The 18,603-nt window shown below is 38.6% G+C and overlaps 1 protein-coding gene across 1 annotated transcript in view; it reads right to left on the bottom strand.

The window, feature by feature from the left end:
- ACTR2 (actin related protein 2) overlaps window positions 1-16,310 on the bottom strand; it is a 34,965-nt gene extending 18,655 nt beyond the window's left edge. Inside the window, exons 1-3 of the mRNA XM_084901121.1 lie at window positions 16,099-16,310; window positions 7,843-7,953; window positions 2,175-2,390 (exon numbers count right to left, since the gene is read on the bottom strand). Of these exons, the coding sequence (XP_084757247.1) occupies window positions 2,175-2,390; window positions 7,843-7,953; window positions 16,099-16,146 (375 nt within the window). The 5' untranslated portion in view covers window positions 16,147-16,310. The remainder of the gene's footprint in view (window positions 1-2,174; window positions 2,391-7,842; window positions 7,954-16,098) is intronic.
- Between the last annotated feature and the right edge of the window lie 2,293 nt (window positions 16,311-18,603).

Raw genomic sequence — 18,603 nt, 5'->3', positions numbered from 1 at the left:
TTTCCTAAATAGGTTTATGTTGCTTAAAATAAATAGCAATTATAAATGACCTCTTATCCATCACAAAATATTAGTGGTTGTAAATAATTTTAAAGTATAAAATAAAATTAAAATATGAATTAATACAATAAAACCCATCTTTCACAGTTTTAGGTGTAGCTAGGAGAAAAAAAGAATTAAAACCTATGAACTATAAGGAATGATATGGATTCTGTACCTCAAACCATGATCTCATATTTTTAAAACACTTTAATACAAAAACTGAGTTTTAATCTAGACTTAAAAAATATTATCTAAAAACAATCTCCAAACCCTTCCAAATTTTCCATCAACATCTAAATAGACAGAATACAAAATATTTACATTAAGTAGTAACTGAAAGCTACTAAAATACTGTTATTAAAAGTTTCTACTTCATATATAACAAAATGAAAGACAACCTTGAGAAGATACTTACCTAACTAAGAATGTAGAATTCTTACTCTCTGTAACTGCTTAGCTCATTTCAATCTCATTTCAATTGTTCCTCCTGTCTCCCAGGTCCTTAGCCTGTGGACTACTGTCCACTCTCACTTTGTTGGTGAGCCATATTATGTCCTGATGACTCCTAAGTTTAAACCCTCAGCTTCACACTTTTCTCTTGAACCTGATCTTATTTTATACAACAATCTATTTGACACTTTTGCTTAGATGTCTCATGAGAATCTAATATGTCCAAAATGAAACTCCTGATCTATCTCTACCCCGACCCCCAATCCTAACCCATCCTTCCAGTTGTTCAAGTCAAAACCTTTGGCATAATCCCCTTTCTTATCCATATTTAATACATCAGAAAATTCAAAATACTGTAGATCCACAATCTGGCCACTTCTTATTACTTCCACTGCTATTATCCCAATCCTAATAATGATTATCGTATGCAAAGATAGCTGAAAAAGTCTCCAAACAGGTCTCTCTTCCATCCTTGCCTCCTTATAATCTACTCAACACAACAACTACAAAAACCTAAATCTGAACATGTCCCTTCTCTTTAATAGCCCTTCATTTTACTTGAAGTAAAAGGCTAATTTCCAGTAAGAGCCTACAAGGTCGCCCTAACCGGTTTGGCTCAGTAGATAGAGCATTGGCCTGCGGACCGAAGAGTCCCGGGTTTGATTCCAGTCACGGGCACATGCCCAGGTTGCAGGCTCCATCTCCAGTAGGAGGGCACACAGGAGGCAGTTTATCAATGATTCTTTCTCATCATTGATGTTTCTAGCTCTCGCTCCCTCTCCCTTCCTCTCTGAAATCAATAAAAACAAATAAAAAAATAAAAAAAGAGCCTACAACATCCTAGTGATCTGGCCCCGTTACTTCTTTGACCTACTCTCCTGTTACTCTTGCACACTAGCTTCTTGGCTGGCCCTTTAATATGTTAGGCTTACACTCATTCTAAGAGCTTTACTCTGGCTCCTCCCTTTGCCTGACTGAAATGCTCTTCCCCATATATCCTGGCCAACTCTCTTACTGTGTCTTTGTTTAAACATCACCTTCTCACACAGGGCCACTACCACACCCTAGGTACAAATGCAACCTCCCCCCATTACCCCTCTCCCTTAACTTGCTCTTTTTCCCCTTTAGCATCTATTATCTCCTAACAAACCATTCAATTAAATCACAGGCGTGTGTGTGTGTGTGTGTGTGTGTGTGTGTGTGTGTGTGTTTTGCCCTTCTAAAATGGAAGCTCCGCCAAAACTGGTTTTGCTCAGTGGATAGAGCGTCGGCTTGTGGACTGAAAGGTCCCAGGTTCGATTCCAGTCAATGGCATGTACCTTGGTTGCGGGCACATCCCCAGCAGGGGGTGTGCAAGAGGCAGCTGATCGATGATTCTCTCTCATCGATGTTTCTAACTCTCTATCCCTCTCTCTTCCACTCTGTAAAAATCAATAAAATATATTAAAAAATAAAATAAAATGAAGCTCCATGGCGGCAAAATTTTGTTTCATTTACCATTATAGCCTACTTAGAAATAAAGACTAGCATAGAGTTAGGTGCTCAGTAAACAGGATCTGGGGGGGAAACAACAATTATTTTTACCTTTACCAACAATGGTAGGATAAAAGAACATTTTTAGAAAGAAAAAAAAAACAACAACTCAGAAACATATACATTATACATTTTATCTATACACTTACCTCTACAATCTTCTCTCTATTTTTGGTTGGGTTCATAGGAGGTTCTGTGAGTAAGATTTTACAGTTTCTGGTATCTATGTTAAGCTTCTCTGGTCCAAATGTATAGTCCCACAGGTGTTTCATGTCATCCCAGTTTCGCACTATGCCATTTTCCATTGGGTAGTTAACTTCTAACATGGAGCGTAATTCACTTGCCTCATCACCAACCATAAGGTCCTAAAAATTACAATATTAAAGCTTAAGACCAATCAAATTTTGCATAAAATATCTTCAGAAAATTATATTCTCATATTTTGGTTCAATTTGGGAATAATTTTAATCTTTCTGGCACATTCAGATCAAGTATTTCATTCCAAAAGTTAAAAATCTTTTATTTCAAGAACAATGTCTTACCAACTTTAATATATTTTTATATACAATGTGGTTTAAATCAATTAAATGACCTTACCTTTAATACATATGTTTCCAAAAGAAGGGCATTAGCACAAATAAACCCCACATTTTCATATGGAGGGTTTTGTATGAGCTTTCATCTGTTTCTTTTGCTCAAATATTCAAAAAATAAGGCCTGTGATACGTGAAATAGCACATCAGGGGGAAAGAAACTGGCAGAAAAAATGCTCAGCGCATGCAGCACATTCCTTTGTACTAAATATCAAAATGACAGGTATTATAAAGAATAATGAAAGCAAGAAATGATTCTTTTTACACTACAATAAAGCATATATGCACCATATAACTTGTAAATTTTACAAACTTCTACCTACATGTCTGAATTTGAATTAAGTTTCTATATGTGGCTCATCAAGAGAAATGAATATTTGTAGAGATACAAAAAAAATAAGACACAGGGAAACAGTTTTTTTAATTATCCCATGAGCAACGTTTTTTATCTTAAAGTGTAAGATTGGAAAATTATGACACAGGAAGCAGAATACTCACAAGTCTCATCTCCAATGAGAGCATATTTAAGATGGCCCATATTTGAAAAGCCAAATTTTATATGTATCAAAAAGCTAGAACTTAAACTTATTTTAGAAATCAGCTAATCAAGATATTAAATAATCCTAATTTCTACATGTACTGATGAATTTTTTTAAAAACTAGCACCAGACATAGCAACTATTCATTACAATACGTTAAGTTTAAAACATGGGGAAAATAAAAGAAACAGCAAAATTAAAGTCTTAAAACAGAGGTTTAAATATACAGGGTATCCCCCCAAAATGTATATATATACTTAATAGCTGATAGCTCAATTGCTGTTTTGTGTTTTTTTTTTTAAGAATAATAAACACTGCCTTTATGATTATTCAAAGTATGTATACATTTTTGGAGGAAAACTTGTGTATATAAGATTAAAACGTTTAAAAGTAATAATTTTTTTAAAGATCAGAGGTAAAACCATGATTTTGCAGAAACCTTTCATTAAAAAAATAAAAGATTTCTGCAAAATCCACTGAAGCAACAACAAAAAGAGAGGGGAGCGTTAAAGCAGATCCTAGAAATTTCTCGCAAACTTATGTGTTCCAACTAGTATTTTATAAAGTTCATTTAACACAACTTAATATTCAAATTACTTCAATATTATCTATTTAGCATCATCTGATAGGAAAATGCAACACTAAAACCCTGTATTTGTGAACTCTACTTAATTACATGGGCATGTTGAATTATTTAGGATGAAGTATACTGATACTTTGAAATACATAAAAAAAAAAAACAAGACAGACTGATGAATGGATAGATGGCTACATATATGATATATCACCATAGCAAATGTTAATGTCAGGATCTAAGTGATGGGGGTCTATGGATTTTACCATAAATTTTTTTCAACTTTGCTATATATTTTAAAACTTCTTAATAAAATGTTAAGGAAGATATTTATACCTGTAAGTGCTTATATTACTTTTGGCCATTAACTAATATAATTTAATACACAATTTTGTTACTTTCTTTCCTTTAGAATATATCTTTGTGTTGTACAAGGTAATACACTAGATAATTAGGTAATTTGCATAAATCAATATACATTCACAATACATTCCAACAAATTTTACCAGAATATTAATTTTCATTCCATGCAAAAATAGCTTAAGTAAATCAGACCCAATGCCAACTAAAAATAAAAGCCTCCTGTATCTATGTCTAGGAAATACATACTCTAAAAGACTAACTGAAATAAATGTCTGGCATCAAGTATCTTACCATCCCTCTGAACAAAGACAACATGTAAAATGGAAGAAAACAAGTTTTAACTTATTAGGTTAGTTTAAAATTTGAGTAGCTCAAGTAACCTAAATTTATCCAAATCCTAAACATGTAAATTTTCCTTAGAACATTTCTCCTTCCAAAAACCAAAAATACTAAGAGTTTTATGAAGCTTGCCCTCATACCTCAGAACCAAGTTATAAAGTGATCAGATCAGGCCTCAGATTTTTACCACCCACCTCATCAATGGACCTCAAGCCTAAACCATCACCTATTAACTGAAAGAATAAAAATTATAGAAACTGTTCTGAGATGCTATTTAAAAAGTATTTATATATTACGAAAAGCAAGCAGTATAGGTTATATTTGCCAAGAATCATTTGAACAACATCACCTCAAATTGAAAAATAGAGCAAAAACACTTTAAAAACCACAATTTAGTTCCTAGAAGGAATTTCCTTAAAAAACATTTGTGAAATTAAGTCTGCACTGTTCTCTACAAATAGGCTCAAATTTCCTTAGGATATTAAGAAAAGGCATGATCTTTTATTTAGGATAAATATAAGAATTTCCACTTTTAAATGTTTTTGCTTAATCAAAAGAAAACTCCACAAAGTTATTCTTACTAGTTAAAATATATATCACTAGAAATGCCTATCATTCATCTTTCTCAAAGCTGCTTACAAATAATAAAAAACAAATTTGAAAATAACCTACTACAGAAGCATTTAGACTATCCAGAAAAAAACACAATGAAGAAGTAAATTGTCTGGGATGTACCCAGAAGCTTCCAGTTCAAAAGAAAAAGGTGCCACATTTACTTAGGGAGAAACCTGGTGTTCATGGAAAAGTCTAATAAGACTCACCGTGTACTTGTTTTTCCTCTGATAATGTTATAAAATCTGCTCATCAATAAGGGTAGTATAGGAATTTCCCTACTCTTAACTATCTATATTTCATTTGCATATTAAAATTTTAACTGTTTATTAAAAACACATGATACTGTACTGGGTGAAAATACATATACAAGCTACGTATGACGGGCAATGTTCAATTTGACGTTGATCAATATAGTGAATTTATCCGAATGTAACAACTTCACCCCAATATTTTGGATCACACATATCCTATAAAAACTACTTGGTTTCTAATATTATGCACACCTCATTCCATTTAAATTATAACATTCATCTATAAGAAACACAAGAAAACAATTCAAAACTATGTTACTAAATCAGTTCTGGTTTGGTCCATTGTATGCAATCAGGAAAGTATAGGATCAAAGTACTTAAAATATGGAACTACCCCCCTCCCCAATACTAAAGGGACACAAAACAATAACTACTGTCCCACCAAGCAAAAGTGGAAAACAAACAGAGAGCATGTGTATAACCTCACTTACCATCTTTTTGTTATTCTACTTCAACAGGTCAAGAAAGGTGAAGAGAGAGAAGGTAGAAGTAAGAGTCAGAAAAGGCCTAAATAAAATCCTCACTGAAATTTTTAAAACATACAAGCAATAGAGAACAATTAGGTTGAGGTCAGATGCAGTACTACTTTATTTTACGGAGTTAATAATTAGGGCCAAATTAACATGGAAAGTTATTACTTCTGAATGAAAATTAACTCATTAAACAATTTAAATTTCCCAGTATTTTTTTAAGTCTACCACCACATTCTAGCTAACAAGACACAAAAAGTCTAAGTCAATACACTAGACAGAGGAATTCTAAAAAGTCAAGTTTCTTTAAATTCATTACTGAATTTAAGAACCTTAATTAAGGAAAATAAATGATAACAGGAAAGGTGTAGCTGGGTAAGCAGAGGATAAGGTTAGAGTTGTTTTTCCAAGCTCCAACAGTCAAGTTAAATCTTACAGTTGTCTGTCTTTTACTGGAAGAACAATTTAACTTGAAAGACTTAAAAGACTAAGCAGATTGAACAGAACTGAGCCAACAGAACACAGAATGACAAACCATACAAGCAATGCTATTGGGAATTCCTTAGTAAAAAAATCTCATTGATATACTGACTAGTTTAATTTCTATTATTTGGCCTTAAAAAGCTAGAAAATGGGAGTTAAAAGATATGTAATCATTCATGCTTATGGTAAAGAATAAAAATGGCAATATGTGATATACCTTAATACCTTAAAAATGTTAATACCATAATGTACATTAAAAAATTCTTTACAAACCTGATAACAAATAAAAAGACTTTCTACTCCATTTAAAATTTTATCCTTCTCACTGTTATTAAATGTTAAATCAAAGTCTACTGAAGATCGAATTCAATCAGAACAAAAATTCACAAAAAAGAGAGTAAGGAATCCCATAAATGTCCCAAAAGAAAAGTCCCTACAATGAAAACACTCACCAAGTGTCCCATTTGATTATCCCTAAAATAACAAGAGGCCAGCATAATTCACTATTTTAAGTCTTTAAGAAATTAACAAAGAACCTAAACATCAGTTTATATTTTTATTCATTGCCAATTCAACTCTAATCCCAAGAGCAGAGAGCTACCAAGTAGCAAATCTCTACTGCCTATTTCCACCTTACTAGAAAGTTCAAACAAATGTCCCAAAGAAGCTCACCCTCTCATGTTTCAAGTGACTCATAATCTTAATAGTTCACTGAAGTCTTGCCAAAGACTGTCCAGATAAGATCAACAATGCTAGCTTGTTCACAAATTATTCAGTGAGAGAGCCCCTAAATTCTACTGCATTTTGTATAACCTGACCCCTAGGCCACCTGAAGAATTTAAGTCAATTGGTGACAACAGTCCTTTTGGTTGATCTGTTTCTTTTTTCTTCTAAAATATCCCAACTCCCATTTGATTTCCAATCCCTTTAATATGGGAGAAAAACCCACCATCCTTAATGCTGAGTCTCTAGTGTCAGGCACAGTGAGTAGGAAATGATAACCTTCCCTCTTTTCTCTTTCTGGTAAGGTAATAATGCAAGACCACATAAAGACTTGTACGCTTCCTCCTGCACATCATGGAAACCAGTTATTACATTAGCGAAAAAGGGAAACAATAAGATTTACATCCTGTGTTTTCCTGACCAACTATATAAAAATGTAGGGGGATCAGGCCATGATTAGATGAAAGGAAAAGTCTAAGGTCCCAAAGAAACACTAACATATAATGACAAATATATGGAACTGAAAAACATAAAAATGCCAGACTTTCTTTTAAAAACTATAACTCACACTCATGTAAAAATCTTAAATGTTTTACTCCATTCAGAGAGTAATGGCATCAAGCCATACTTACAGGAAGATAAAATTAATTTCAGATTTTGTGCCTTTCTTCGGGTGTTGATATAAATTAAAAATATAAGAAATTCTGCCCTCCCCCTTTGCTTTTCATGGCATCATATTTTAAAACTACTTAATTCAAAGAACATCTCATAGGTTTGAACCTCATTTAACAATAAATAAAATATTACCTTGATTTCAATGTTTCCCACTTTGGTGGTTGATCTGATAATAGGTCTTCCAACCAAAGCTGGGAAGATGTGTTCTGGAAAGTTAGAGCCTGCATATCCGCACTTCACAAACTGGAAGAGAACAGTAAAAGTGGGTTAGTCGAGTATTTACCATAGCCATTTAAAAACAGTATCTGAGCCAGGCTGGTGTGGCTCGGTTGGCTGATGTCGTCCCATGCACCAGGAAGACGCAGATACCTTTTCCGATGAGGACACATGCTCAAATCCCAGTACAAGGGGGCTCAGGAGGCAGCCGACTGATGTTTCTCTCTCTCTCCCTCTACCTTCCTCTCTCTAAAAATCAATCAACACATTAAAAAAATATATCTCTGAAAAATACCACTTTGCATTTATACAATATTTTAAACTTTGGATACTTTCAAATTATCTAAACTGGCCATCCAATCTATCATATCTCGTTTTATTTCCTTTATGGCATTGACTACTACTGGAGTTCATGTTTATTTTCCGGTAAACTGATTACTTAGTGCCTAAGTCCCTCGCTACAGAGAAAGCCTCAGGAAAGCAGGGAGCTCAGCTGAGCAGCATGTTGGATCCTGATGCCTCAAAGAGTTCCTGACACACAGTGGTCACACAAGAAGTATTGGACCCTTGGCCAGTGTGCCTCAGGTGGTTAGGCATCATTCCATGTACTGAAAGACTGCCGGTCCAATTCCATCAGGCCATTTGCCAGGATGGCATGGTGGCAGGATCCCCCATGGGGGGCAAGCAGGAAGTAGCGGATTGATGTTTTGCTCTTCGATCTTTCTCTCCTTTCCTCTAAAAATTAAATTTTGAAAAAAAAGTAATATTGGGGGAAATGGGCAAATTCAGTGAACAACTACTTTTTTTTTTTTAAACTTACTTATTGATTTTAGAGACAGCGAGGGAGAGAAACATTAATTTGTTGTTCCACCCATTTATGCATTCATTGGTTGATTTGTTGTCCCACCCATATAAATAAGCATTCATTGGTGGATTCTTCTATGAGCCCTAATCCACAGCCTTGGTGTGTCAGGACATTGCTCTAACCAACCAAGCCACCCAGCCAGGGCAACAACAACTATTTTTAAAAGAGAAATATTAGAACATGAACAACAGAGCTAAAGTTTTAATTCTAAAGCACGCTTACATTCATCTCTGGCAATTCACTTAAGCAACTCATTTTCCAAAATGGGGAAAATCAAATGGAGTCTGGACTAGCATCATTTTAAAATAAACTTATTAGGCATTTTGGGCTGTTAACAGTTTTATATTTAAATAAATGTATTTAGTAATATCAGGTAACAATTTCATATTCAGATAGTATACTTCTCCAATAAGGGCATATCCTTATTGACTTTACTTCCATTTTATGCATAAGGAACTGATATACTAGCAGACTTAACAACTACAGCAAAACTGAAAGTAGAACCAAGGGTCTTTAAATTCTTATACCAATAATATAGTCTGTTTTAGTCTTATTTTTAAGAGCAGACATTGCAAGAAAAATGCCATTTAAAACTTCAGGGATAAAGGGAAAGTTAGCAGGGAGGCTGCTGAGAAATGTTTCAGCTTTAGCTACAACCTCTTGGCCTCACAGAAATACAAGTCATGCCTCTCAGCCAAGCAGGACTCTGGGGTTAGACAGACCGTCACCGCTGCTTCGTGGTGCGGTGTGGTCCTGATGGAGAGGAGAGCTCTGGAACCCTGGTACCCACTAGTGCAGGGATTCTCTTCCCTCCAGGGCCTAACTGTGGGCACGTTCAGGAAACCTCTCCTGTGTTCTGTCCTCCCCACTCTAAAACCTGGGCCTCTGGGGTGTGTGGAGGAACTCTGGGAAAGTGTGCAGGCCAGGTGCAATTTATGTGAGGAACAGGCTATAAGATGAGTTGAGCTAGAGGGGAGCGGACTTGGGGCTTTGTTTAATCTGCTTCGTTGGCAGGTGGCAGCGCTGCCTCCTGTTCCCGGGGGGGAGCACAGCTCCTTGTCGCACTGCCTTCAGAAGGAGGAGATGAGGGACTCCTTGTCCCTGCCAGGGCCAGGCTGGGCTCTGCCCTGATCAGAACTAAGTCAAAATCCAGTTCAGCCAAAACCGGTTTGGCTCAATGGATAGAGCGTCGGCTTGGAGACTGAAGGGTCCCGGGTTCGATTCCGGTCAAGGGCATGTACCTTGGTTGCAGGCATATCCCCAGTAGGGGGTGTGCAAGAGGCAGCTGATCGATGACTCTCTCTCATCGACGTTTCTAGCTCTCTATTTCTCTCCCTTTCTCTCTGTTAAAAAATCAATAAAATATATAAAAAAATAAATAAAAATAAAAAAATCCAGTTCACTTGATGTGAAAACTGAAATGATATGGGAGGGTAGAGAATCTGTTACTATTATCTTGGCCATACTGAAATTTCTACATAAATAAAATTTATTGTGATCACCAGCCTAATATAAGTATTAGTCATAATTTATATATGTAGTCCAAATATAGAAAGTAAATAAGTTCTTACATTTACCTCAAAGTATTAAGGAAAACTATAAAATGAATCAATTAAAAAAAGAATCGCTAAGTCTGGGAGGGCCATTTTCAGCATTTTAAATGTAAACAAATGACTGAAGTGTGAAATCATAATAGAAGGTGAAGGTGGAAGAGCTTTGGATGGGGCTTAAGTCAAGTCCTAGGAGGCTGGGAGGGTTGATATGCTTCTCCTCTCACTATGGTCAGGCCTCATTTTCAGAATCATGCAATGAGGCAACTCTATAAATAATCACATCACTAAATGTTTTCTGATTATAACTATTCAGATGGGTAGTTAATATCTTAAAACTCCTGTTTGCATATATTTCAAGGGACAAAGTATTTCCCAAGTGCCTGAGGTAAGAAGACAAAAACTGAGAACCCTCCCCGGACCTGAACTAGAAAAACAATTGTAAACCTGCTATTCCTGTGCTTCACAAAAAAGGAAAATGTGGCTTTTAATTCAAATTACAGCTATCACTCACTTGTTAATGAAATTACTCTGCTTAAGTAGTTTATTACAAGCATTTGTTGCCATAGTAATCTAGTGTTAGCATTCCTACAGGGTATAAGATAATTTGGTCAAAATGGCAATGTCTGCACTATTTCAAATGTGAAAGCACAGATAGCTATAATAACACAAATACTATTACAATAACTATATTCCTCGAAAATAGAAACTAACAGACAATCCAGCATTTCTTTTCTTGAAAAAAAAAAAAGACTATTTAAAAAAATCTAAATCTAAACCATGATGTGATGAAATGAAAAGAAAATATTCTTTCCTTAGCTACTCGTTTAGCATCATTTAAACCTTGAAATTCCTCCCCCACTCCAATCATTTTAAGACTTGGAGACTTAGTTCTCTAATTGTGTGCAATAAGTCTGTGTTTAAGAAATAGCTTTTTACCATATATAGTTTCCTTTTCATAGCACTGTGGTTTAAACTGGCTCCTTTACTTCCCACTGAGTCATCAAATGGTAAGAACATCTCACACTATAATGTTCTTTCAAGCAAAGATGAAAAAAAACTTCCTGTACATTTGCTCTAAAAGCATCTTTTCTCTCAAAAAACCAACAGATTTATAAAGCTTCACTTGGATTTATTATATTTTTCTTTATTATTTTATCTGATAGTACTGGTATATTACTTTAATTTCATAGTGTTTATCCTAATCTCACACAACCAAAATAGTCATTCTATTTATTCCCAAGCATTTTACAGGGTAAAACCAAATCTTTTGTGTTGTGAGGTGTTGTTGTTGTTGTTTTTTTCTTCTTTTTATGTTAATCCTGACCTGAGGCTATTTTTTCCATTGATTTTTAGCAAGTGGAAGGAAGAGAGAGGGAGGGAGGGAGGGAGGGAGGGAAAGGGAGACACACACACTTGGCTGCCTCCTGCACTGATGGGGGACCAGGGGTGGAAACTGCAACTCCAGTACAGTGGCCTTGACCCTTCAGTGTGCAGGCAGACACACTAACTACTGAACCACATCAGCCAGGGAAAAACAAACTTGTTTTTTATTTATTTCTATTTCCAAACACTCCTGAATTCAGCAAAATAAATTAACATAAGCCAGCTAGAGCAGGCCATATGCAAATACAAATGGGAATTATAAATCCTATATAATAAAAGCCTAATATGCAAATTGTCCCCTCAACCGGGAGTTCGACTGCTCACTACGATGTGCACTGATCACCAGGGGGTGGCACGGAACATGGCGGGCATCTCGATGTGGCACTGGCAGCAGGTGGCCGTGGAGGCGCTGCTGGCCCTGATGGGCCCAACACGCAGGACCACAGCACAGCAGGATGGTGGAGCGGGTGAGCAGGCGAAGCCAGGGCAAGGTAGATGCGAGCTGCCTGGTCGCCCCATGGAACTCCCCGCAGACAGCAACCAGTGGTGGCGGCAGAGGGCAGGCTGCAGCCTGGCTCCCAGGCACTGAGGGAGGCGGGTGGGAGCCTGATCGCCCCACAGACAGCGACCAGCATCCCATCACAGAGAAAGAGCAATTAGCAATATTAAAATATTTCTTCTAATTATTTTCCTTTCAACGTGCAGGAATCTGTGAAAATATAATTATCCTAGCATTTTTAGCTACTTTGTATCACTAGACCCTAAAAACTACCAGGCACCTGTCTTCATTGTGGGTGGTGAGCTAACTCACTGCTGATGAAATCACCCATCTGACAACAGAATACACAACAGCAGAGGCCTGGGAGGAACTCTTGACAAGCATCTAAACCTAAGCCGATATCCAGATTTCCACCTATTTGGCCACTTTCAGTGGCTCTATTTTAGGTGGTAGGTTTGAACAGTTATGAGGATGAAGCAAATAAATGACTGGAACTGGGCGAGTTTTCCTCCTCCAGGCTGCCCTAATGAGAAACTGGTTGGGGGCTAGCATGTGATCTGTGAGCATTCAACTTAGGGCCTGCCAGAGGAGTTAAAAAAAAAAATCATCAACTTCTCAAATTGCCTATAATTAAAACTTTAAAACCTAAAACGTGTAAGAGGCAAGTTGCTTTAGGGTAAGAACTATTTCCACAAGTTTTTAGAAATTAAATTTTAATATCTTGTTTAATATATAATTGTAAAGGAATCATTATACCTTCAGCTAACTAAATAAAATCAAGATAACTGTAAAAAAGAATATAAAATCTAAGTGGTTCCTATTTTTCTAAATTTTTATTTATTATTATTTTCTAAAATATATTTTTATTAATTTCAGAGAGGAAGTTAGAAACATCAATGATGAGAGAGAATCATCGATCAGCTGCTTCCTGCGCGCCCCCTACTGGGATCGAGCCCACAACCCAGGCATTTATATCTGACTGGAATTGAACCTGGGACATATCAGAACTGTTTCTTCATTTGAAAGTTGATTATATCTATAGAAAATCTGAATAAAGTTTAAAAATATAAATGTAACACCAAATATATTCTTACTTGAACCAGCTACACTTTTTCCTATATAAGTAATAGTAACTGATCTTTTGTCTTAAAGAACAAGAAACTTAAATTATTAATTAGAATAAGACTAATCAGTAATATACAATCAGCTTCCTCACATAGCTAAACTAATGAAATAGTAACATAAAAATGAGCTCATGGCCCTGGGCGGTGTAGCTCCTTGGAGTGTTGTCCCATGCACCAAAAGGTGCAGGTTCAATTCCCGGTCAGGGCACATACCCAGGTTGCAGGTTTAAACCCTGATGGTCTCTCTCAGCAATTAAAAACAAATTTTTCTTTAATGAGCTTACAGTTAACGTCCCTATTCTAACTGAATATCACAAAACTCATTACAAATATAGGGTTCATTAGCCTTCAAAAAAGAGGAATCACCTCTCTTCCCCCTTTACCACCCTCCCCCACCCCCCCAAAAAAAGAGGAATCCAGCCCTAGCAGATTTGGCTCAGCAAACAGAGCACTGGCCTGCGGATTGAAGGGTCCCAGGTTCGATTCGGGTCAAGAGCCCATACCTCAGTTGCAAGCTCCATCCCCCCCAGCCCTGGTCAGGGCGTGTGGGAAGCAATATGTCTCTATAACCAATGTTTCTCTCTCTGTGTCTCTCCCACTTCCTTCCACTCTTTCTAAAAATTAAAAAAAAAAAAAAAAAAAAAAAAAAAAAAGAGGAGTCCATTAACTGGCTCATATTTCTAAAGAGAATTATCTGGCATATTCACCAAACAAAATGTTTTAAATTCAATTTTTAGAGCTTTAAATTTATTTAGAGGTCAACTTGAGACTAATATCTTTTAAAAAGTACCTTTAACTGAGTTTTAACTATAAAAGTAACAAATGTTTATAGTTTCTTTTGTTTAAAGATAATTTAACAGTACATGTCTTGTTAAAAACACAAAGAACATTTTCCCAATAATTAGAGTTATGAAGTCCTCATCTTCTCTCACTCCGTTTTACCTAGTCTCACAATGAACATTTATGTATCCCTCCAAAACTTTCATATACACACACATCTGTGAACGTATATTTTTAATAAAGAACACTTGCATAAATGGGATCCCTTTTTAACTTAACAATAAATATTAGACAACTTCAATAGCAGTAGATCTGCCTCTTTTTTTTTTTTTTAAAGTTATTTCATTTTGTATGATGTCCCATTGTATGATAACACCCTTATTACTCAAGACCATTTTAAACTAAGTTCAGATAAAGCTAGTATAATTATTACTTCTAAAAGTCTGTAACAAATTCCATCAGGGGAAGTATTACGGCAGTGAATATTAGGTCCTTTCCCCTCCTCAACAATCCAGCTGTCAAAATGGTTTAAGTTCAAGTAAAATCTTTTTTAATTCCTATGTCACATTTATGGAAGAAGGGGGAGAAAAGTCCCAAAGTATGCAACTCCAAAATGGTTAGACATCACTGTAATGTAGGAGAAAGTTATCACTATGGAACTCATCCAAAGTAAGTAGCATTTCTGTCTTCTAATTTGCTGACTTGGCTGCCCAAAAATACAATTTTAAAGGGGAGGGGGGGGGGGGTGCGTAGGAAAGAAACAGCTCTCAAACAATTTCTTAATCAGTTTTTTACAATTATTTGCATTTTAGTATCAAGACACCCCCCCCCCCCCCGGTTTTGTCCTTAGATACAGGACATCGAAGCCTTTCCCGAGCCCACAAACCTAGGCTTTCACCCCCTCACATTATCTGTAATCTGTATCTAAGGACAAAAACGGGGGGGGGGGGGGGGGGGTCTTGGCCAGTGTGGCTCATTGGTTGGAGCGTCCGTGCCCCGAAGGGTCTCTGTTGGAGTCCGGTCAGGGCACAACAATACCCAAGTTTCGGGTTTGATCCCCAGGGGGTGCGAGTGGGAGGCAACCCATGATGGTCTTCTTTCTCTCACATCCATGTTTCTCTCTCCCTCTCCCTTCCTCTCTCTCTGAAATCAATAATAATAATAATAATAATAATAATAAAAACAAAAACATATCCCCGGGTGAAGATTTTTAAAAAAATGAAAATCGGGGAGAGGGAGGTGCCAAAACTGATGAACTTCCCCCTAAGGTCAGCGGCACTAACACTGGGACTGCTGGAGGGGTGCTGGCTGTCCCAGGACCAATCAATGGAGCATGCTGGTCTCAGCGGAGCCACCGAGGGCAAAATCCCCGGCATGCAGAACAAAAAGTAAATTATGCACTCCGATGTGGCCCCTACTTCCCTCAAAAAGAAACACACAAAAAATCTCAAAACGGCTGCAGGGCTGAGGCTTGCACTGACAGTACTTCCTTTTTTTTTTTTTTTTTTTTTTTTTCTCTCTCTCTCTCTAAACCCGTTTCCTGCCTCCCATTCGGTACCTACACAGGAAAAGGAAGGCCTCTGGGTCTCTTTCCCCTTTTCACACACCGGCGACCCGGGGCATCGAAGCCTTTCCCGAGCCCACAAACCTAGGCTTTCACCCCCTCCGAGCCTTTAGCCAAACTGCCCGGCTCGGGGCGCGGACCGGCCCCCGCAGGGCAGCAGGCGTGGGTCCCCGCGAAGAGCCGGCCTCGCCCGCCGCCCCGGCCCGGATGGGTGAGGGGGTGCTGGGTGGTGAGCTCTGGGTGACCAGGGCCCTCGCTCCCTACACCCACGGAGGTGGGAAGGGCTGCCCCGCGCCCCTCGGCCCGGGCGGCTCCAGGGCCCAGGGGTGCAACCCCGCGCGCCTTAGGGCCCGTGCGCCCCACCCGGACCCGGGGCCACCGCGGCCTCCCCGCCCGGAGCTTACCCCGGTGCCGTTGTCGCACACCACCACTTTCCTGCCCTGGCTGTCCATCGTCCGCCGGGGAGAGAGCCGCCGCCGCCCCAGACAACCTTACAGCCAAGCACCTACTGCAGCCGCCGCCCGGCGCTTCCCTCTTCCTCCTCCACCTCTCGGCAGCCGCTCCTAGGCTGCAACTCTTCCCCTACCGGAAGTCGCCCCTGGCCCGGCCCCGCCCCGCCCCGCCCGTCATTTAGCTGAAGGCCAGCGCGGAAAAGGTGGGGGCGGAAAGGAGGCCGAGACTAACAGCGGTAAGAGCCAATAAGAAGCGGAGGAGCCGGGAAGCCCCGCCCCCAGCTGCGGCTCCCAGTTCCGCCTTCTCGGTCACCGCCCACCCCAGTGACGCTCTAGGTCTGGTTTCCGGTCCAGTACAGTGGACGCCCTGGTGGGCGCTGCCGCCTTCTCCCTGAGCGGGCGTCGGAGGATGTAGGGCGCCGCTTATCCTTCTGCGGAAGGCTCAGGCAGGTCGCCGGGTCTATCCGCGATGGCCGGGAGGGGTAGCAAGGCTGGAGGTCCTTCCGGGTCGCACCATGGAACAGGGCTTCGTGTGTCCTTGCTTCCAGGACCCCTTTCTCTCAGCAGCGCCACATTGCATCGCACCTCTTCAGCACGTGCACCTATTTGAACCCAGAGCCTCGTTTTTTTTTAAATCAGACAACCCCGGTTAGGAGGCTTTTGGACAGAAACAAAGGACAAAGATGTACTCAAGGGAAGTAGGGTGTGCAAACTGAAAACACAGCTAATAGTTAATGTCCAGGGTGTTCCAAAGGAGCAAGGAAAGCTGAGAGGTCTTTGAGTAAGAAAGGAACATATTAGAGGAGAATCAGTCCTGCACTCTTTGCTGATCGGTTGGTCCGAGATGGTAATCTTCCAAGTGTCTAGTGGTCTGGATAATGCAACGTTTTCTCCTGAGTTGTTCAGATGGTTATCTGTGAAAATAATGTACATCTAGGCATTGACACTCAACTGGAAAGTTTTTAAGTCCCCAAGCCAAGTAAGGCAAGAATAGAGTCATTTCCTCATTCTTCAGCCTGCTTGGTTTTAATAATTTAGCAGCTTGACAATAGTGACTCCATTTTATTTCTTTATTCCTCATTATTTATTAGTTCCATACCTTTAAACGTGCTCTCTACCGCAAATGCCCCTCCCTTTTTTTTTCTTTTGGATTACTATTTTTTACTTTTTAAGAAATAACACCTGTTGTTTTCTTCTAATTATGAAAACAATACATGCAAATGGTCGAAAATATAAACAATTGTCTGCTCACTATATTAACGAAAATGCAGCAAAGCCTCTTAATTATGCAAATTCAGATATGATACTATTGGTGACTGTTTCCTGTGTCTATACCAAGGCCATTATAGTCAAATTTTTTTTTTAATGTAGCCTCTCATTTTAGGTGGTTGAATTTCTTTTTCTTTCTTTTTTTTTTTTTTTCAAATTCAAGCAAAAGTTTAATTAGAAAGTCACAGAGGTAGAAGTGAGCCAGCTGGGCTGTGTGGACTCAGGAGAAAAGTTAGAGAGGCAAAAGAAGGGCCCTAGGAGTTAAGAGTATGAAGGGGAAAGAAAACTCGCCTGGGGGAAGGAATAGGAGGGAAGAAACTGGTATGCTCCAGAGAGAGAAAGCACTCTTTAGGTGGTTGGATTGTTTTTTTGAGGAAGAGCTTCATTTCTAGACTTCTGATGAGATTTTATCTATATTATTCCACACAAAAACCTTGCTAACCCCAATTAGCTATCCCCATTTTACACATGAAGAAATGGGGGTTTTAAAATAATTAAGTCTAGCAAAGTCATAAGATACCAGATCTACATACAGAAATCAGTATATTTATATAGGACACCAATGAACCACCTAAAAATCAAATTAGAAAGACTTCATTCACAAGAGCATCAGAAAATGTGATAAATATAATGAAAGTAATGCAAGGCCTGTATACGGAAAATTACAAAATACAGCTGAGGGTAATCAAAGAAAATCTAGGTAAATAAAAATACCATGTTCACAGATTGAACGCTCTTTGTTAAGATGATAGTTCTCAAAAACAGACCCAGAGACATAGAAGCATGAACAGACTGTAAAACCTCAGAGGAAAGGCAGGGGAGGATGGGTGAACTTGTGTGCATATATGCATAACCCGAGGACACAGACATTGGTGAGGGCCTGAGGGAGGGGGAGGAGAGCGGGCTAAAAGAGGTTAATGGGAGAAAAGGAAAAATCTATGTAATATCAACAATAAAGATTTTTTTTAAAAAAAGATGATAGTTCTCCCCAAATTGACCTAAATTGGTAGAAAGGAAGGGAGAGAGAGTTAGAAACATCTATCAGCTGCCTCCTGCTCACACACACATCCCTCCCCCACTGGGGATGTGCCTGAACCAAGGTACATGCCCTTGACCGGAACCTTTCAGTCCACAGGCCAATGCTCTATCCACTGAGCCAAACCGGTTTCGGCGTTGTCACTTAATAGT

Source organism: Pipistrellus hanaki (assembly GCF_964339955.1).
Source record: "Pipistrellus hanaki genome assembly, chromosome: 12".
In the NCBI taxonomy this organism is placed as follows: Eukaryota; Metazoa; Chordata; class Mammalia; order Chiroptera; family Vespertilionidae; genus Pipistrellus; species Pipistrellus hanaki.
Note: the sequence above shows the minus strand (reverse complement) of the source record. Positions and strands in the feature narration are given on the sequence as shown.